Below are 22,292 nucleotides of genomic sequence, written 5' to 3'. Positions count from 1 at the left end.
TTATTTATTTATTTGAGAGACAGACACAAAGACAGTGAGAGAGAACACCATCAGGCAGGAGAAGGAGAAGCAGGGTCCCTGCTGAGCAGGGAGCCCGCTGTGGAGTTTGATCCCGAGACTCAGGGATCATGATCTGAGCTGAGGGCAGACTCTTAACCACTTGAGCCACGCAGGTACCTGATGATGAGAACTTTTAAGACCTATTTTCTTAACAACTTCCAAATATGCAATTCAGTATTATTGACTTTCGCCACCATGCTGTACATTACATCTGCATGACTTGTTTATTTGTAACTGGAAGACTGTGCCTTTTGATTCCCTTCACCCATTTCACCTACACCTTACCCACTGCCCCTAGCAACCACCAGTCTGTTTCTATATCTCTGGGCTAGTTTGTTTTTTTTCCCCAAGATTCCACATATAAGTGAGATCATATGGTTTATCTTTCCCTGTCTGACTTGTTTCACTTAGGATAATGCCCTCAAGTTCCATCCATGTTGCTGAAAATGGCGGGTGTTTGTTTGCAACCTTGGGAACTTTACTGACTGTAATATGAAATTGGCCCCATACATGCAGGGCTGGGAGAGATGGAAGGAAGAGGCAGACTACTTCAGGTTTGTGGGTGGCAGTTTTAATAAGCAATGGAACTTACTATGAGACTTGTCTTGAGCAGCCGCAAGAGGAGTAGATCTTCATACCTGCCCAAGAGAATTTTAAGTTTATATAGAGGCCTCAAGGGATTTAGTCATGTATACCATCCAGACGGTCTCAGCAACACCTTACTCTTCAAGGCTATGTCCTTGGAATAGCTTCTGGGAGGGGGGAGGCAAGTGGACTGCACATTCTAAGGATGGGGGAGGGAGTGAGGAGCCTCCAGGGGCCCAGGTTCCACTCATGGGTCAGCTGGAGGACACATCCTCTTGACAACTTCCTCCAACAGCAAGATTTCATTCTTTTTTTCTGCTGAATAATATTCCATTATCTATTTATCTCACATTTTCTTTATCTGTTCATCCATCAGTGGGCACCAAGTTTGTTTCCTTATCTTGGCTATTGTAAATAATGCTGCAGTAAACATTTAGGTGCATATATACTTTCAAGCTAGTGTTTTTGTTTTCATTAGATGAGTACATAGAACTGGGATTGCTGGATCATATGGTAGTTATATTTTTAATTTTTTAAGGAGCCTCAGTATTACTCTCCATAGTAGCTGTACCAGTTTCCATTCCCACAAACTATGCACAGGGGTTCCCTTTTCTCCACATTTTCACCAACACTTTTTATTTCTTGTCTTTGTGATAACAGCCATTCTAACAGGTATGAGGTGACCTCTCCTTGTGGGATAATGATTGATTTTATCTTAATTACTTTTATTTCCTTTTGATCTTGCTTTTTAAATTGAAAACTCTTTCCATTTTTATAGATTTCTAATAAATGCAGTTAAGGCTATAAACTTCTCTGTTACTATATCCCACAGGATTTTTCACCTCAAATTTTATTATGATACTTTCCACTTATTATGATACCTAACACTTAGGTTCTAACATTTTTAACATTTTGCTGTGTTTGCTTTATTACATATCTGTCCACTCGTTAATTCATTTTATTTATTGATGCATTCAGAATAAGTTATGCTTCAGTTCACCATTGTGCCATTTAGCATCCATTTCATGAATCAGAGTTCAATATTTCTTTATGATTTTTTAAAGATAAAATTTACTTACACGAAATATAAGAATCATGTGTTCTATTGGATGAGTTTTGATAACTGACATAACCAAAGCCTCTGTCAAGAGGTTTCTATCATATCAGAGAATTCCTCTTTGCAGGTAATCCCCATCAGAAGTTGTCACTGTTCTTGGGGGCTGGGAGGTTGGGGGAACAAGGTGGTGGGTATTAGGGAGGGCACGTATTGCATAGAGCACTGGGTGTGGTGCAAAAACAATGAATACTGTTACACTGAAAAGAAATAAAGAAGTTGTCATTGTTCTTATTTATTGTGATAGATTAGTTGTGCACATTTTAGTAATTCATATAAATGAGATTACACAATACTTTCTCTTTAACATAAAGCTCTCTCTGCATGGTTCATCCTGTTGCTTGTATCAATACCTTATTCCTTTTTATTGCTGAGTAACACTCCTTTGTATGGATAGACCACAGTTTGTTTATACAGTTTTGTGTTGATAGATACCCGAGCCATTTCTAGTTTAGGTTATTATGAATAAAACTGCTATAGACATTCTTGTATAATTATATTTTGAATATATATGTATGTGTATATATATATGTATATATACATATATGTATATATGAATGCAGAGATCTATCAGCAGGGAATGGTAAATGTCTAGGAATGGAATTTCTGGGTCATAGTATAGGTATATGTTTTGTTTTATGTGAAACTGCCATATTTTTGTACCATTTTCCTCTCCCACCAACATCCTTATAGACATTTGGCGGGGTCTGTCTTATTGTTAACCATTCTGGTGGGTGTGAAGTGGTACCTCACTGTAGTTTTTATTTGCATTTCCTTAATGACTAATGATGTTGAGCATCTTTTCATGTGCTATTGGCTGCTTGTATATCTTCCTTTGGAAACAGTCTATTCAAATATTTTGCCCATTTTTTTACTGTGGTAAAATATACATAACAACATGTATCACTTTAGTGATTTCTAAGTGTACAGTTCAAATGTACAGCATTAACTACATTCACATTTTTATGCAACAATCACCCCTATTCATCTCCACAACTTTTTCATTTTCCCCAAACTGAAACTTGTATTATACTCGTTAAGCAATTCCGCATTGCTGTCTTGCAGCAGGGAGCAGTAAGTATCTAGGAATGGAATTTCTGGGCCATAGTATAAGTGTGTGTTGGCCTTTTATGTCTGGCTTCTTTCACTTAGCATAATGTTTTCAAGGGTCATCCATGTTGTACTGTATATCAATACTTTTCTCCTTATTAGGGCTGAATAATATTTCATTGTAAATATATACCACATTTTGTTTATTGGTTCATCAGTTGATGGCATTAGGGTTGTTTCCACCTTTCTGCTGTTGTGTATAGTGCGTCTATGAGTATCCTTGTGCAAATTTTTGTTTAAATACCTGTTTTCAATTCTTTTGGATATATACCTGGGAGTGGAATTGCCAGGTCATGTGGTAATCGAATATTTAACTTATTGAGGTCCTGCCAAACTTTTCCACAGTGGCTGCCCATTTTATATTCCCGTGAGCAATATATGAGGGTTCCAGTTTCTCCACATCCTTACCATTTTCCATTTCTAAAGTTATAGCCATCCTAGTGAATGTGAAGTAGATTATTATTCAGTTATAAATAGAAATGAAGTACTGGTACATGCTGTAACATTGATGAACCTTGAAAAAATTATGCTAAGTGAAAGAAGCCAGACACCAGAGACCATTATTGTATTATTATGTTTATATGAAACGTCCAGAATAGGCAAATCTTTAGAGACAGGAAGTAGAATTGTGGTTGCTGGGGAACATGTGTTGAGGAGAATGGGGAGTGTTTGCTTAATGGGCACAGTGTCTTTTTGGGGTGATGAAAATGTTCTGGGATTAGATACTGATGGTTGCAAAACTTTGTGAAGATACTACAAATCATTGAATTGTATACTTTAAAAGGGTGAATTTTATGATATGTGAATTAAATCTCAATTTTAAAAAGCACAAATACTCATTTTAGGCCTGGAGGTAAGATTCAATGTCTGTTGACTATAACTCACTCTCTGGTATAATTTCTATGTCAGGGTTTTTTAGCTGCAGGCAATAGAACTTGGTTTTGAGTAACTTAGGCAAAAATATGGATTTTTGGAAGACTATTGGAGTTGATCAAAACCAAAGGAAATGGTGAAAAACAAGGCCTCAGGGAGGTCCAGAACTAATGAAGCTTGGAGTATTTGGGTAGCAGAACCTCAGTCCTTATAAGTCTCCACTCAGATTTTTAAATTCAGGGACGGAGAATCTGATTTTTCCACTAAGAGAGATAGGGCTTCTTTTCAGAACACAGATCAGTGGACGAATGCTGGACAAACCAAATAAAAACTACCAAAGGAGGTAAGAAGAAGATGGACATCTATATCCAAGTGGAGATGTTGAATAAGCCTTCAGATGTATAAATGTAGATTGCAGAGTAGAGAGCTAGACTGGGGTAAATAATCAGAGGTTGTAAGGATGATTGAAATAATGGGCATGGTTCAAATTTCCCAGGAAGAGAGTAAGTGGCCATGCATCCCTCCAGCATCATATCTGAGGGCCAGAACACTTCTTGGAGCAGTTTGTAACCAGAGGATTGTTTCTTGGTTTTGGAGGACATGATATTCCTAGTAATTGGGAAAAGAGTCCAGGGTATGGGACTATAACGCTCTGCTGAACATTCCATCTTGTAAGAATGAAGCTGTTATGTGGAGATTTTAATGGAATGTAACTTCTTGCTGCCAGTTATAATAAATGCCAGCTTATTTTCCCTCTCATATTTATTTATATTGCATTTGGCCTCTGCTAAATGTTTTATGTATGTCATTTTATTTAATCCTCACAACACATTAATGAAGTTATTATTATCACCATATTTTACAGATGGGCTACTGTAGTCTCAGAGTTTAAGCAATTTACTTAACATATTGCTAGAAAGCAGTGGAAATGGAATTTAAGTATGGTCTACATGAGTTCAAAGACATTTCTACTCCGTATCAAATGATATAGCAATACCAATATTAGCTATGGTTTAGGACTATTGAGCTTCTGCTGTGTACCACGTAGTGTATTGAAGACTTCATATGCATTATCTCATTTAGTGTTCATAATAAACTTATAAGGAAAGTACTGTTGTTATTCCTATTTAACAGTTGAGGAGTCTGAGGTTTAGAGATGTTAATTCAATGGTTGTCACATAGTAAGTGGTAGAGTCAGGGCTTTAACACTTCTGTTTGATTCCAAAGCCTGTGTGCATCACGAATACACTGTCCTCCATCAAAAATAACTGAATCTTAGAACAGTGGCTCTCTTCCCTGGCTGAGTGTTAGAATCACTTGGGGAGCTTTAAAAAAAACATCGATGCCAAACCTCATCATCAAAGATTCTGATTTAATTTATCAGGAATGCAGACTAGGCCTTGGATTTCTTTTTTTAAAATATTTTATTTATTTATTTGACAGAGATCACAAGTAGGTAGAGAGGCAGGCAGAGAGAGAGGAGGAAGCAGACTCCCTGCAGAGCAGAGAGCCTGATGCGGGGCTCAATCCCAGGACCCTGGGATCATGACCTGAGCCAAAGGCAGAGGCTTTAACCCACTGAGCCACCCAGGCGCCCCGCCTTGGATTTCTTTTAAAAAAGCTTTTATTCATTCACCCAACTTATTCAATAAACATTTAATGTCTCCTGTATGCTAAACAATTTCTAGGCATTTACTTCCTAGCAAGATGTATCAGTTAGCTATTGTCACAATGATACATAACAACAATTATAAAATCTTAGTGGCATGAAAAATTGAGAACTTATTAAGCACTTATTCTTACATTTCTGGAGCCCAGCCAGGATTCAACTGATTAAGCAGAGCTTTTTTTGGCAACTGATTTAGGCTGGAGTGACTACTTTAATTGCTTCAGGATGGTGAGTAAACTGGTGTGGCTCTGCTTCATGCATTTCTCCTTAGACCACTGGACTAGCTGGCACTTGTGTCTCTCATGCCTCATCTTATGCCAGTGGTAGAATCAGGAGGGGATGTGTCCAACTGTGCAAGTGTATTTCAAGCCCCTGCTTGAGTCACATCTGTGTATATTTCATTAGCCAAAGCAAGTCTGAAGACCGAGCTCAAGGACAAGAGGTGGGGGGAAAAGCCTCACTTCTGGTGTGTGGACTTGCAAAGTTCATGGCAAAGGCTGAGAATTGGGGCCAATAATTCAATTTAGGTGGGAACGAATAAAAATGAACAATAAGCGGAATCATAAGAAAATTACCAAGTGTGTTAGAAAGTGATAAGTAATAGGGAAAAAAATTCTAGAGGGTGATGTGAAGGTGATTTTAATGTGCAGGTGGGACTGAGAACCACTGATCTTGTAGTGTTCAACCTGGAAAGAAGCCTGGGCTAACATTCCCTCAGCCATTGGGAAAACAACAAAACAGACCCAGAAAGTAGAAGAATCTTACTCAAGGTCCATAAGACCGTAGCTATAGAAATGGAACTAGGGCCTGTCTCCTAACACTATAAACTGTTTCTCTTATACCACAGTATTCTAATCTATGGTCTTAGAATTCCTTACTAATGGCACCAAAAATATGTTATGGAAAGACACAGTCATTCTTTTTTATCTCGACCATAGACATTAGAGGTGTACGTCTAAATCCTGTGCTTCCTTTAGTAACCCAATTCAGAACCCAATTTCACATTTCCCATATTTGTACTGTTCAAAAGTTTACAGACATTCTACCCTCTTTTAGTGTTTCTCCTCTTCATGTTAAAGACTGTTAGTTTTGATCTATTTTCATGTGATCCCGTAGTCCCACCCAAGCAAGCTACTTGCTTATTGGGCCTTCTTTCTTCCCCAGCTCTGTAATGCCTTGAGTAGTCTTTCTTGAATTCTTTTACTTTGAGCTTCCTCTAGGCCTTTCAGTCATCATTTCTGTTTTGGATTACAGTCTTCCTGATTTGCCAGAATGAACAGTTGAAAGAAAAGAAAAGATATGGAACCTGCTTGTACTTGGAGTTTATTGTCTGAACAGAAAGGTAAGTAACTGAATGAGGTAAGAGAGGGTATAATCTAGATAATCCTGATTCTTTTTCTCCTACTTCTCCTCATGGACGTTGGGAATTTATTTTGAATCTTTAACATTGTTTTGCATGTGTATAGGTATATATATATTGAGATATTACATGGATACAGTATTTACCCATTAATAATCTCTTAAAAATATCTCCACAATTTTTGTGTTTTACAACGTGAGGAAAAAGAAAAGAGAAGAGGCAACTGTGATTTCTACTGTTTTCCACAATCCCCAAAGCATTTCTAATCCTAAAAGACTCAAGTCTCTCCCTTCAGTGTAACCACAGATTTTCACAGGAGAAAGCAAAAAAGAGCAAAGAATGAAGATTGCTGGAGTCCTTCCCCTTGTGGCTGATTCCTGAGCTCCAAGGAATATTTTAGTTGTGGGGAATAGAAACTGGTTATCTTCAACAGACCACTCACTTGCCTGCCCGTTTCTGTGACATTCTAATATCTGCCTTTCCAGACTCTGCTTCCTCCTATCCACCTAACCACACCTTCTCCCAAGTATAAGTCTCACTCTTGCTTTTAAAGGTATGCAAGTACTAAAAACCTGTAGAAATGAGGCTGTGCATGCGTGCATGTGTGTATGCATGCACATGTGCCTGTATTTGTGTATTTCTGTCTATATACCTATATATGTAAGTGCTTGGGTTGAGTGTATGTGTATGTGTATTCAAATTGTAGATCATGTTTACACCTGTCACACTAACTCAGCAATGCCTTATTTCTCATTAAAAAGTTAAGCTCAGCAAAAGCTCCAGCAGAAGCAATAGGCTAATGCTCAGTGGAAAGCAAAATATCAGAAACAGTCACTTCAAATAATGTATGCCCCAGGGGTGCCTGGGCGGGTTAAGGCCTCTGCCTTCGGCTCCGGTCGTGATCCCAGGGTCCTGGGATTGAGCCCCGCGTCAGGCTTTCTGCTCAGCAGGGAGCCTGCTTTCTCCTCTCTCTCTGCCTGCTTCTCTGTCTACTTGTGATCTCCGTATGTCAAATAAATAAATAAAATCTTAAAAAAAGTATGCCCCTTTAAGTTAATGCCTAAACTTTCCCTTACAGAGCATGTAAATGTAAATGTTTACACCCAAAATATATGTGTGTGTGAAGGTCTCACATTAGTTATAAAATAATTTTGTGGGTGAATTGGAATAGATGTGAGGCAACTTTCTTGTATTTCTGTCTGGGGAACAGCATGAATGGCTATAACAGTGTGACTAAATATCTGTATATTTTGTGTTTTGATATGAAGTTCTATTTGTGCTACTCTTAATCCTAACTCTTTCCTCCCATAGCTGCTTCAAATTCTCAGGCTCCATATTCATGGAAGGATCTCACAGGTAGATGTTTTCTCTCTTCTAGTGTCTTTTTGTTTTATGAAAAGTACGTCCTATAAGCCTGGCTTCTCATCTGCATTCCATTCCCATCTCTTTCCCCATATTCATTGGATAGCAACCATTGATTTCTTTTTTTGGTAATATCTATGAAATCCCAAGCTGTCATAACAAATAGTATATATCATATACTAGCAGGACCACTGATGGTGGTCAGGCACCATATGTCCAGAGCTTTATGGCTAGAACAGACCTGTCTGCTTCTGGAGTGATCTAAATTGAGGCCAACAAGTTACAGCCAGTGGGCCAAATCAAGCCAGAGGTCATTTTTGTAAATAAAGTTTTACTAGAACCAGCTATGCCCACTTATTTACATATTGTCTATGGCTACCTTCAAGCTAAGATGGCAGAGTTGAATAACTGCAACAAAGACCCAAAAGCCTAAACTATTTACAGAATTTTATAGAGGAAGTTTGCCAGCACTTACCTGGATTAGCATTCCCCAAGCTGTTCTACAGAGCACTGTTTTCTGGGAGATAATAACTTCGCTCTTAGGAAAGGGTTCTATAGTCATTTAAGACCAGAAAATGCTGGATTAAACCAAGTTGAACAGCCTTTTTTCCCCTTCTTTACTGTAGGCCATTTTAGATCCTTTCACATGCTAACATGCATGGGGAAGCTAAAAGGAGACAAAGCATGCATTCCCCTTAACTTATTTGACCACTGGGTATCTTTTCCACAGCTCTCTTATTGATATCTTGCAAAATAGTGTTCCAAGGAACAGTTATTTGGGAAATGCTAGTTTAGACATTCACTTAACAGAAGTTTGAACTTGATAACTGACTCCTTGGATTATTTTTTCTAGTTGTAGAAAGTGAAAAGCTATGTAGTATGGTATTTAAGCATATAGACCATGGCTTTAGACAAATCTGAATCTTAATTTAGTCTCTACCATTTACTAGCTGTTAAACCTTGGACAAATTATCTAAAGCAATAAGCAGGACTGGCTACATAATTGGTGGGCTGTGGTGCAAAATGAAAAGGCAGGACCCCTTATTCAAAAGTATTCAGAATTTCAAGATAGCAACAGCAGAACAATACACCGATGGCTCCTTCTGAGCAGGAGACCCATGCACAGATTGTACACCCATGAACTCATAACCCTGGTTATAAATTTCAGTGTTCTCAATATAAAATGTGGACAATACCTACTTCATGGGATTATGGTAAGAATTAAATCAGAAATGTATATAAAGAGCCTAGTAAGGTGCCTGGCACAGAATAGGCAGTAATAAGTGACTTGTTTTTAATTCAAAAGCATTTATAGCCATATTTAATAATTACTTGTTGAGTGTCTACTATGTGCCAGGCCCTATGCTAGGTACTTAAGGTATTATGGCGAAGAATTACAAATAAGGTCCCTGTCTTCATGTAGATTATTATTGTTCAGTGGGAAAGACAACTATAAATTGTGATAAAATTGTGATATAAACAAGACAACCATAAATTGTGATAAGAGCTATGAAGAGAAAAACAGCATGCTGGGAAAGGAGATAATAGAGAAGATCTGCTTTAAATTGAGTGGTCAGGCAAGTACTCTTCGAGGAAGTAATGTTTAAGTTGAGATCTGAAGGATGAGAAAAAGCTCTCCATGAAAGAGCAGGAAGAGTATTCTAGGCAGAGAGAATAGCTAATGGAAAGACCCTTAAGTGGGGAAGAACATGGCATTTGTGAGAAACCGAAAGCAGGCTAATGTGGCTTGAGTGTAATGACTGAGAAGAAGAGTGATTCATGGTACACCTTGTGAGATAAGCTAAGAGTTTTAGATTTCATATGAAGTACAATGAAAAGCTCTTGAAAGATTTTGGGCACGGCAGTCATATGACGTAACTGGTATTTTTAGAAGATCATGTTGCCTGCTGTGTGGAGGGGAGCCGTAGATAAGCTAGAGTAGATGAGTAGGAGGGTATTTTAGCAGTCCAGAGAAGAGTGGGTAGTGCCTTGTACTTGGGTGGTATTTGAGGATGTAGTGATAAATAAATGAGCTGGAGGCTTATTTTGGAGGTATAAATAATAGGCCTTGCTAACTGACTGAATGAGGACGATTCAAGAGGAGGAAAAGAATGAATGACTCCTGACATTTTTCTGGGCAAATTGGTGGCACCATTTAACTGAGATGAGGTACCTGGGGAGGGCTTTTTTTTTTGAGGGGGGCAACCATGTAGAAATCAAGAGCTCAGGTTTAGATACGTAAAATTGGAGGACCCTCTAAGACGTCCAAGTGGAAAGGGTGGTATGAGTTACAGTTGTTTGTTTGTAACAGATTGTCTCAGATTCTGTGATTACTAACTCTTGGTGTCACCACATTAGATTACCAGGAAATATTTAGAAAACATCTAAAAGAAAAATACCTCAACATAGGAGTCCATATATGTTACCACCATGGCAAACATATAGAATCACGAATGCTTGTTGTAAAAGAACATGGTATATCAGAAGAGACACTGTGTGGGATTCCTCAACAAGATAGTTTTATGGATATGGAACATGTATTTGATCCAGATGAAGAGGGCTACAGCTCCCCCTGAACCTGTGGTGCTCCAGGGATGTGCAGGGACTGGGAAAACAGCTGTTGTGCACAAGTTCATGTTTGACTGGGCAGCAGGAATGGTTACTCCAGGCAGGTGTGACTATCTCATCTATATAAACTGTAGAGAAATAAACTATATCGGTAACCTGACAATTTCAATAAACATATTGCTAAATATATTAATAATAAACATATTGCTAACCTGAAGAATGACAGTTATGAGTTAATGCTAACTCAGTGCTGCTGACCTGATCCTTAACACTTTTCAAGATAAAGATGGACCAATCCTAGATGCTATTCTTGTATATCTGGAGAAGCTTCTGTTTATGCTCGATGGATTCCCTGAGCTTCAGTACCCTGTAGGTAACCAGGAAGAGGATCTTAGTGCTAATCTTCAGGAGAAGAAGACAGTAGAGACCCTCTTATATAGTTTTGTGAAGAAAAAGCTGTTCCCTGAATCTCCCCTGCTGATAACTGCCCGGTCTACAACCATGAGGAAGTTCCACACTCTGTTAAAACAGCCCATCCAGGTAGAGATTGTATGGTTTACAGATGCTGAAAAGAGAGCATATTTCTTGAGTCCGCTTTCAGGTGCTTATGCAGCACTGAGGCTCTTTTATGAGCTGTGACAAAATGAAAGCCTTGACATTATGTCCTCTCTTCCCATCATCTCCTGGATGATCTGCAGTGTCCTGCAGTCACAGGGAGATGGTGACAGGACTCTTATGAGGTCACTTCAGACCATGACTGCTGTGTATCTGTTCTACTTTTCCAAGTGCCTCAGAACCCTTGCAGGCATCTCAGTATGGAAGGGACAAAGTTGCCTGTGGGGCCTCTGCTCTTTGGCTACAGAGGGACTGCAGAACCAGCAGGTCCTATTTGAAGTCAGTGACCTCAGGAGACATGGGATAGGAGTACATGATATCAATTGTACTTTTCTAAATCACTTTTTGAAAAAAAAAATGTAACGGTCAATGTCTACATTTTCCTTCACTTCAGTTTCCAAGAGTTCTTGACTGCTGTGTTCTATGACCTGAAGAATGACAGCAGCTGGATGTTTTTTGATCAAGTGGGGAAAACGTGGCAAGAAATATTCCAACAATATGGACATGGGTTTTCATCACTAACAATACAGTTCTTATTTGGCCTCCTACATAAAGGAAAGGGAAAGGCCATGGAAACTACTTTTGGAAGAAAAGTCTCTCTAGGACTTCGAGAGGAGTTATTGAAGTGGACTGAGAAAGAAATAAAGGATAAATCTTCTAGGTTACAGATTGATCCAATGGACTTGTTTCACTGTATGAGATTCAGGAAGAAGAATATGTATAAAAGGATAACTGATGATTTACAGTCAATTATATTGCTTCAATACCTATACAAAAATGGACATTCTGGCTATGTCATTCTGTGTCAAAAGCAGTCACAGTCACCTGTCAGTGTCTCTGAAGTGTCAGCACCTACTTGGATTTGAAGAGGAAGAGTGAGCTTCTGCATTCATGCCACTAGCCTTGACACTTCATCAGTGAGTATATTAATGTCTTTTCTCCAATGTTTTGGCCTTCAGAAACAATGGGCATTCTTGTTATTTTCAAGTATTCAGGCACACCATCATTTTTTAGCGTTACCAATAAATAAAGTGAATCATCTCCACTTCCCATATTTTATGTCAGTCACCCCAATAAGGATTTATTGAATATCTATCACATATTGAATGCTAGCCTAGGTAGACAATGAGGGAGAGTTAACATTTCTGAGCGCTTACTATGTGCCAGGCATGGTGCTAATCACTTCAAGTGTGTGTATGTGTTTTAGTCTTCACTGTAACTTTGTGAATGTGCTCTCTAGTTATAAAGTGTTATGAGCATGTGAGTCATCAAGATTACCATTGAGGACTCTGCTATTTGGGTGTTGATGACTATTCGAAGAAAGGTGGTAAACTTAACATTGAATTGGTCATCACTCTCTTCTACATATACTTCATCATTGACACCTCAAAGAGCTCCAGGGTGGTAAGAGTCAGAACTGCACTCCTGTGTATATTGCTGTAAAGCCTGGACTTTTTCCATCAGGCTTGCACCTTCACAGAGGGTCCAGAGATTTGCACCTTTACAAAGAGTTCAAAGAGGCTTAGGTAAACCATTTAAATAATACAAATTCTGTATACTAAAAACAGAGTTCTACTGACTTACTGACTAATGCAGCCAAGAAGATTTATACTTGTGTTATCTAGAAAATGCCACTGGTTATAAGCCTGTTCTCAATACTTGGGTTAAGATGGACATAGCTGGGGTGCCTGGGTGACTCAGTTGGTTAAGCATCTGACTCTTGATTTCCACTCAGGTCATGATCTCAGGGTTGTGAGATCGAGCCCCATGTCGGGATCTGTGCTGAATGTGGAGCCGGCTTAAGATTCTCTTTCCCTCTGCCCACCCCCGCCCTTGTTTTTTAAATCTCTCTCTCTCAAAAATAAAAAAAAGGACATTGTAATCCTTTAGTTGTGGGACCAGTTGATGGGTAGGAGACCTTGAGAAGAAGAGAGTGGGCAGAAATCTGTACTTGGGGAGTGAGTTAATCCAAGTCTTTTCTCTGATAATTGTATTTCCTCATTGGGCAGTAGCATGGAGATAGAAGTGAGCGTGGGATATGTGTGTTTGAGGGAGGTGGGAAGGGGAAGGTAAGTGCAGCAAAAGTTGTGTTTGGGATTAGAGTGGAAGGAGTAGGAGAAGTTACATGGACTTAGAATTACCAAGGACCTTCGCTAGTGTCTTGACAAATTCATGACAGTTTCAATCCAGATGTATATTGTAAAGTAAAATAATGGACATATATAATGAGAATTTTTAAACATGGATGGGAACAAAGAGAGGCTTCTTGTTCATTCTAGGTTTTCAGAAAATCAGCCTTAAATGAAGTTCCTATCTTGACCCTATTGCCTTTATCAGAAGGTTAAACTTTCTTCAGAGGTTAACCCAAAATATTCCTTTTTAAAAAGATTTTATTTATTTATTTGACAGAGAGACAGATCACAAGTAGGCAGAGAGGCAGGCAGAGAGAGAGAGGGAAGCAGGCTCCCTGCTGAGCAGATTGCCTGATGCGGGACTCCATCCCAGGACCCTGGGATCATGACCTGAGCCGAAGGCAGAGGCTTTAACCCACTGAGCCACCCAGGCACCCCAACCCAAAATATTCCTAAAGGTGTTGACTGAGAGTTTACTATTGACCTTTTTAAAAATTATTATGTTATGTTAGTCACCATACAGTATATCATGAATTTTTGATGTAGTGTTCCATGATTCTTTGTTAGCGTATAACATCAAGTGCTCCATGCAGTACGTGCCTTACTTAATACTATCACTGGGCTCACCCATTCCCTTACCCCGCTCCCCTCTAAAACCCTCAGTTTGTTTCTCAGAGTTCATAGTCTCTGACGGTTTATCTCCCCTCGTCTTCCCCCCCCTTCATTTTTCCCTTCCTTCTCCTAATGTCCTCCACGCTATTCCTTTTTTTTTTTTTAAAGATTTTTATTTATTTGACAGAGAGAGAGAGATCACAAGTAGGCAAAGAGGCAGGGTGGGGAGCAGGCTCCCTGCTGAGCAGAGAGCCTGATGTGGAGCTCGATTCCAGGACCCTGAGATCATGACCTGAGCCCAAGGCAGAGGCTTAACCCACTGAGCCACCCAGATGCCACCACGCTATTCCTTTTGTTCCACAAATAAGTAAAACCGTATGATAATATTTCTAGTTTTTTTTTGTTCAAGTATAATTAACATACAGTGTTCTATTAGTTTCAGGTGTACTGTATAGTGATTCAATAATTATACACATTTCTCAGTGCTTGTTAAGATAAATTTACTCTTAATCCCCTTTATCTATTTCACCCATCTCCTACCCACCTCCCCTCTGGCAACCACCAATTTGTTCTATTTAAGAGTCTGTTTTTGTTTTTATTTCTCCATTTGTTTTATTTCTTAAATTCCACATATGAGTGTAATTGTGTGGTATTTGTCTTTGACTGTTTGCTTTCACTTAGCATAATACCCTCTAGGTCCATCCATGTTGTTGAAAAATGGCAAGATTTCATTCTTTTTATGGCTGAGTAATATTCCATTGCATATATTTGCCACATCTTCTTTATCTATCCATCTATTGACGGACACTTGGGTTGCTTCCATAATATGGTTGTTGTTAATAATTGCTCTAAACATATGGGTGCATATATATTTTTGAGTTAGTGTTTTTGTTTTCTTCAGGTGTTCGTCAAAAAATTAAAAATAAGGGAGCCTGGGAGGCTCCGTCGTTAAGCTTCTGCCTTTAGCTCAGGTCATGATCCCAGGGTCCTGGGATCGAGCCCCACATCGGGCTCCCCACTCAGTGGGGAGCCTACTTCTCCCTCTCCCTCTGCCTGCTGCTCCCCCTACTTATGCTATTTTCCTGTCAAATAAAATCTTTTAAAAATTTATTAAAAATTATTTATTTAAAATAAATAAAATAATTATTTATTAAAAAATTAAAAATAAAAGTACCATATGAACTTTCTCATTTTCAATTATTGTTAATTCTTCTATTAGTACTGACAACCAAGAAATTGTTATATCATAAAGAAAGCTGGGGCAAGTCACTTGACTTCTGAGCATCTGCAAAATGGTGATTAAAATATCCATCATTGTGTTGAGGACCAGATAAGATGATTTGTATACATAAAGTGCTTACCTTGGTGCCTGGCACACAGTAACATGGCTTGGGCTTTAAAGTCAGACAGGCCTGAATGCTGGCCTCTGTTCTGTTCCTACCTATGTGACCTTAGGCAAATACCTTAAATTTTTTGTGCCTTAATTTCCTTATCTGAAAAATGGGGTAATACTTAAGGCTTTTGGAAGAGGTAAATGAATACTAGTGTGATGATGGAAGCCAAAATTAGCCTTTTACTTAAAATTTTGTTTTTAACTCTCTTGTTTTAAATTATTTTTCCTTTTTCATCTCTTTTAGGTCCTTCCAGCTGTGCAGTTTGCCAGTGTCTCGTCTACAATTGCTCTGCCAAGCACTGTATAATCCATACTGTAAAATCAAAGACCTGAAGTAAGTTGAACTTTGCTTTAAACACTTAGGTATTTGCAAGGTAAAGATGGGGTTGCTAGAAATTGCACTGATTGGACCTGAAAACAAGATGCAACTAGTGCTCAGCTTCTCCGTAGCGGAATAGCAAATGATAAGAGGGCCTACGAGCCTAGAAGGGGTAGAGAGTCAGGCACAGATCTTTGCCAGCCCCTCCAGCCTCTTCCCCTTTTGGATATGCTATTTTTGCTGCAGGAGTAGGTGGCAGATTAAAACATCTAAGAGGTCTGTGTCTGGAGCCCCTCTTGGGCCTACCCCCTTCTCCTTCCAGATTCTCATTGTCGTCCTCCTTGGTTTTCTTTGTTGGATCCTATCCTACTCCGTGCAGCTCAATGATCCTTTTCTCTCCCTCCTTGTCTCCCCCCTACCCTGTCTGCTGTAGCTACTCCCTAAAGTTCCATTGCTCAGAAGCTCCCCACCCCAGCCCTTGACTTTATTTCTTGCTCACTCTACAGTGTCTTGTCAGTCCACACCAGCAGCACACAGGCACAAGCCCCTTTGTTTCCAAACTCCTCACTGCACAGATCCGTGTCTGTTCTCCTTCCCTCATGCCTCAGAGGACGAGGCAGCCTTTCCAATCCTACCCGAGCCAGTAAATTCACTCCTTTTTAAAATTTTTGTAATCATTTAATTATTTCACTTTACACAACACAGAAGTACATAACAATCTAAAACTCCCTCCACCCAACTGTCCCAGACCCCACCCCAGTTTATATCCCCAGCACCCCATCCTCCTCCTTACCATGCCCTGACCCTGAGCTTATCCTCCCTACGTAATACCTTGTTTGCTAAATGTCTTTCCAGACCTTTTTCTATGCTTTTTCAAACATCAATCTATAATGTAAGGCACACGTAAATCTGTAACATACATATCATACACATGCAGAGTTCTAGAACTTTGGGGGTTTTGTTTCACACACAAAAAACCAGCTGTCAATTTTATTTCATTTAATAGTACAGTGGACATGCTTCCAATACAGTATGCAGGGTCTATCTCCATTTACACATTGTATTTTCAAGCTTTCTTCAGCTGTCTCCCTCCCCATGGTTCAAGTTTCTCCCATATTCCAAAGAACCCTCTCTCTCAGCCCTGTATCCTACCCCACTCCTTTCTTTCACAGCCAGAAGTGAAGAGCTCCCCCATACTTCCTTGTTTCCTATTTACTCCCCAGTCCTTGTGGTTTGGCTTCTGCTCTTCCCCAGCCCAGATCTGCTCAAAGATCAATAGTGAATACCAGACCCAATGAGCACTTTTTACCTCCTATCTTAAGGCTTCCCCTGCAGCCCCGAGCACTGCAGAGTATGATCTCCTTGCTGCTCTCTCCCCTACCCCCCATTCTGACTACTCCCAAGGACCTCCCTGCCTCCATGGTTCCCGAACAGTGGCAGTTGTGCTCTCCAGTGGATGTGTGACAATATCTGGAGACATTTTTGGCTGTCACAGCTAGGGGGTAGAGTGAGGCACCTAAGGGGTAGAGGCCGAGAATTCTGCCAAACATCCTACAGTGTACTGGACAGCCTCCTACAACAAAGAATTATTCACTCTCAGCTGTCAAGAGTGCCCTAGAAAAATATAAACGAGCCCAGAGATATTTCTGAAAATGCAGGTTAGGGATCTTACCCCAAACTGTGATGGTTGTCCACACCTGCCCCAAAAGGGGACAGCACAGAGTCACAGCCAGCTGCTGTAGAGATGTCCCAGGGCCATGACAGCTTCAGGCTCTAGGTCAGTAGAGTCCCTGGGTAATATCCAGGGTTCCTCTGGTTGTCTTACTATGGTCCAGGTGAGACACCTCACCATCTTTCCATCTGTGGGCTAAACCTTACGTTTAGTCTCCATCAACAACACTCACAGTCATGAGAAAGGAGACACAGACCATCTTTTCCCCTCCCCCTTTCCCAGGGTACCCCCTCCCTCTGGAAATTGATTTCCCTTTGGGATATATTTTATTTCACATTCATGAATTCACTGAGGCCTTTGTAGCCAGATTCCCCCTCCCGCTATTATTCTGGTGGTGGGCTGGGACAGAGAATCCCTCAGGATGGCACCACACTTTGGTCCGTGGTCTAAACCAGTAAACCCTCTGGGCACTAGCAGTTGCTGACTCACCTCTTTGGCAGTGGCAGGAGTTTCCAGTTCTGCCACTGAGACTGGGGAGTGTTCTATTGTGGAGCTAGACAGTCATAGCAGTCCTTGTCCGCAACTGGTGCTGGTGTCCCGTTTGCAGACCTAAAGGATTTTCTTAGGGGTGGCAAATCTCTGCTGTGTTGTAAGGCCAGGGTTAACTACAGGCCTGTTTGGATCGTTTCTCACACTATAACTTGATCAGAACATGAGCAAGCTTGTTGTCCAGTTCATTCCTGGAGACTCTTGGGATACAGGAATCCTCACTACCCATAACCCTCTGATACTCCTCCCCAGCCAAGTTCTGACATTTTCTTTGACAGTCTGTGGTTTGTAACTGCTCTTCTGGTGTCAGTTTCTGACGTGGAAATAACCTGCTTGCCCAGAACAGGAACTCGCTCAAGTTAGCTTAAAGAAATGGGGATCTGTATAGATTGGATTTTCACAATTGCACAATTGCAGAGAGTGGAAAAGTAATCATGCCACCACTTTCTCCACCTCTGGGGTTGCAGAATCAACTCCTGTGCTGCTTCTCTGTGCTTGTCTGATCCCTGGGACCGCATTCTGGCATCCTCTAAAAGACACTTGGCTTCTATAAAGCACACAGTTCTGCTCCCTGACAACCAGGACCAGGGCTTGGCTGTGGCCTTGGCCCCAACTCCAAATAACCCACTGTTTTCTTACCCAACACCACCCTGACTATGGAATCTGCCTCTCAGTTCAGATTCTCTAGTGTGAGAACCTGTTTGGCTCAGGATAGGTCTGGTGTCCCCTCCTGCTCCAATCATATACAGCCTAGTGGGAACAGGGGTGTGTTGCCATATACATGGCTGCTCAGGCCCACCAGGTACTAGGGTTGGGGAGGGAGACATATACTAAGAAGCTACGGTGCTTCTGGGGTGTGGAATGCTAGTGCTCTGGAACACAAAGGGGGTCATCAAAATAAGTCTCTCCTTGTCAATCTATACCACCTCCAGTTCCTACCCACCTCCCTTCCACTCCCTTAGCCCCATTTTCCCATTCATGCCCTCCCCCTACTCTACCCAGTTCCCTCCCTTACCCTCCCACTTTGAAAATTGATTTCCCATTGGTTTGTGTTTTTGTTATATTTCACATTTCTAAATTTACTGAGGGCTTTGCAGCCAGATTCCCCTCCCACAGCGGAAGCAAATTTCCCTCCGTGAAAAATTCACAGCTTTACACCAAGGACAGTCCCAATCCCCAGGCCTTCGAAATATGGGAGGTCTTCTCTGCTGATAGGGTTCGGAGTCTCTCCTGTCTCTTTGGGATTCTTGAGGGTCTGTTCCCTGGGACCCCACATCAGAACACAAGCTAACATCAGAGGGCTTCCTGTTGGGAGATGTCGGAGATGGAGCTCCTGCTGTGCATGTTGCTTCTGGTGGGGATGGTGTGGGCACAGGTGGGAAGGGGGATGCGGGGCATGAGTAGGAGTATGTGAATGAGGCAGGGAGCTGGACAGGAAGGGGTGATGGTGAGACTATGGACCCAGGCTTGAGGGTCCCAGAGAAATAAAACATGGTGATTTCCACTGACCTGAGATCTCCCTCCCTCTGGCCACCAGCGGTGTAATTTTTCTGCTCCACGGCTCCGACCAGGTGCAGGAGGCCTCTGCCCAGCTCCTTTGTGGCTTCAGCCCCCAGTGCATACTTCTGGCTTCTTCTTCCTTTTCCTGTGGCACCAGCAGGAGCAGCTTGGGACTCTACCTCCTCGCGTGTTTCTTCTGTCCCAGCCCCACTGGCAGTGGCCGGGCCTGGCCCCTCTGAGGCCTGGCCCTGCTCCCCGGTAGACCCCAGCTGTTGGAGAGAAGAGGGCAGGGTTGAGACCCAGTCTGAGCAGGGAGAGGGCAGGGCGATGGGGTGGGGACCAAGTAGAGATAATCTTACAACCTGGAAGAGCTTCCACTTCAGGAGGTCCCGTTCCTTCTGCATCTCTGCCAGGTTTGCTTGTGTCTGCCGCAGCCGGAATGCTGCCTCCTTGCGCTCCATCTCCTGCCGCGCTGTGTGCTCCTTTAGGTCTGAGGCCAAGGCCTGTGCAGCGGACTTATGCAGTTTCGCAAAATCGTGCAGCCACTGTACCCTGTGCTTGTGTAACTGGCCCTGCCTGCGCGCGAAACGCACGCCCAGGGCAAGGCTGCTCCAGGCACAGGCGTCTTTGACCTCGCTGGGCACTGTGCTGTCCTCTAGGATGTCCCCGAGCTTGTTCTCCACCTCCTCCCAGGACAGGGCTATATTCTCGAGATAGAACTCAGGGCCTTTTGTGTGCCCGGCCATCTTCTCATTGATGAAGGCCACCACATTATTGTGCTGGAACCCACTGCTGGCATCATCGGGTTTCAAGGACATGACTACTGAGCCCCTTAGGGATTTGGCTGTCCCTGTGGGAAGAATCAACCAGTTGTCCACTCTGCAGGGGCCCTCCCCATCCTTCACACCTTCCCGCCTCCCTGCCCCCATCTCCCCCCATGCTCGCCGCCTACCCCCTGCCCCATCGCCATCCCCTGCCCCCTCACCCTTGCGCCCTGCTTCCCTCGCCTCCCGCTTCCCCCCTGCCCTCCCACTTTCCCACCTCCAGCCCTTCCCAGCCCTCCCCCCCGTGCCCCCTTCCCAACAGGCTGCCCCCAGTCTCCTCCTACCTGCTGCCCTGCCCTTTCCTCTCCGGCCTCAGACCCTCTTAAAGGCCCCCTGACTGGCTTGTCCCACCCTAGTACACCTCCCACCAGATCTCACTTCTAAAGTAGGGATGGGGGTTTGGGGGGTGGGGGGGCAGAGAGGGTGCTGGCTAACCACGCCTACTGACTAAACCCAAAGTGAAAGCACACGATTCCCTCCAAAGACTCCAGGGGGAGAAAAGGAAGTCTTGGGGCCAACCCTCGAGGCTTTTACTCTAGGACTGTTCCAACTTCCGGAGATAGTGGGGGTGGGAGGGAATTTATGAGGAAGGTTCCTCCCAAACTCCAGGACAAAAGAGAACCTGCTACATTGCTGAAAGTCGTCGAAGGTGGGAAACAACAGCAGTGGTTAGAAAAGATTTAAAATCTGAAACATGAAGTACTCATAATTAAGTACAGGAAGTTCCGCCCCTCTCCATAATGGTTTGTCCCATGCCAGGGGGCCCTTGCCTCCTAGAGATGGAATGTTCTAGAACTCGAAGCAGCTCCAATCCTTCACTGGCTTTCCGTAACCCTCGGAGGAAGTGGGTGGAGCCTGGGAACAGCTTCGTCACCCATTGGCTCAGCACTGAATATTATAGTCACCCTAAACAATCTTAAATTCTGGCCATTTTACCCCGAAAGCATGTCTCAAATCTGTCCACCTTCACACGCCCTCCATCCTAATACAGCTTCCCCTGGCGTATATATCCCCTGGACCACTGCAGTGCTCTGATAACCTAGTCTGTCTCCTGCCTACCCTAACATCAGAGGGATCTGAGCATGTCAGTTTAAACCTCCAATGGCTTTCTGAAGACTACTGGAAAAACCAGACAGACTTAAGATTTAGTCCTACTTTGCCACTTACTAGATGACCTTCTACTATATAATTGAATATTAGTTTCTACCTATGGGCCTGCCATGAGGACTGAATGACAAAGTGCATGTAAAGTTGATGTAATGTTTTCTATGATTGCATTTTTGTAAAAAATACAAATTCTCTGTGGGTGTGTGTGTTTCTATGCTCTTGAAGTGAGGAGGGGGAGAGTATACACTAGATTCTTAACATTGGTTATCTCTGGGAGGTGGAATTGGAGAGGAGTTTGGAAAAAAATTTTCTTTTTAAAATACATCTTTCTAGGGCGCCTGGGTGGCTCAGTTGGTCAAGCAGCTGCTTTCAGCTCAGGTCATGATCCGGGAGTCCTGGGATGGAGTCCCACATGGGGCTCCCATCTCCACGGGGAGTCTGCTTCTTCTTCTGACCTTCTCGCCTCTCATGCTCTCTCACGGTCTCTCTCTCTCAAATAAATAAATAAAATCTTAAAATAAAATAAAATACATCTTTCTATGATTTCATTTGTTACAAAGAACATTTACTTCTATATGCATGCATGCATTAAAAATCTGGAAAGTCACATACCAAAATGTTAACAGTGGTTATTTTGGGATGGTAGGAATATAGTACTTTAAAAAACTTTGTATTTTTCTCTATTGTAGAAATTATTTATAATAATCATGTGTTTTTTTAAAAAGTTTAAACTATTTTTTATAACTTGTGATCAGTGTAAATAATTTTTAAATATCTATAATGTGAATGTGTCCCTATAATTTCACTGTTCCATAACCTAGAAGATAACTAATATTAATAGTTTGAGATCTATATATATTAATATATA

General features: G+C 41.8%; 2 protein-coding genes across 2 annotated transcripts in view; one reads left to right on the top strand and one right to left on the bottom strand.

The window, feature by feature from the left end:
• The first annotated feature begins 6,683 nt into the window (after nt 1-6,683).
• LOC111161280 (NACHT, LRR and PYD domains-containing protein 3) overlaps nt 6,684-22,292 on the top strand; it is a 45,257-nt gene continuing 29,648 nt past the window's right edge. The window contains 8 exon segments of the mRNA XM_022524863.1: nt 6,684-6,753; nt 8,083-8,127; nt 10,492-10,703; nt 10,705-10,857; nt 10,945-11,668; nt 11,671-12,079; nt 12,081-12,233; nt 15,698-15,787. Of these exon segments, the coding sequence (XP_022380571.1) occupies nt 6,684-6,753; nt 8,083-8,127; nt 10,492-10,703; nt 10,705-10,857; nt 10,945-11,668; nt 11,671-12,079; nt 12,081-12,233; nt 15,698-15,787 (1,856 nt within the window).
• LOC111161314 (testis expressed 13B) lies at nt 19,046-20,327 on the bottom strand. The gene is made up of 2 exons (XM_022524905.1): nt 19,856-20,327; nt 19,046-19,762 (listed from the first exon to the last, which is right to left on the bottom strand). The coding sequence occupies exons 1-2, from the start codon at nt 20,309-20,311 to the stop codon at nt 19,073-19,075; spliced, it is 1,146 nt and encodes a 381-aa protein (XP_022380613.1). The 5' UTR covers nt 20,312-20,327; the 3' UTR covers nt 19,046-19,072.

Source organism: Enhydra lutris, unplaced genomic scaffold (genome assembly GCF_002288905.1).
Source record: "Enhydra lutris kenyoni isolate GAN:26980312 unplaced genomic scaffold, ASM228890v2 scaffoldscaffold83, whole genome shotgun sequence".
Lineage (NCBI taxonomy): Eukaryota > Metazoa > Chordata > Mammalia > Carnivora > Mustelidae > Enhydra > Enhydra lutris.
This window is presented reverse-complemented; position numbering and strand designations above follow the sequence as displayed.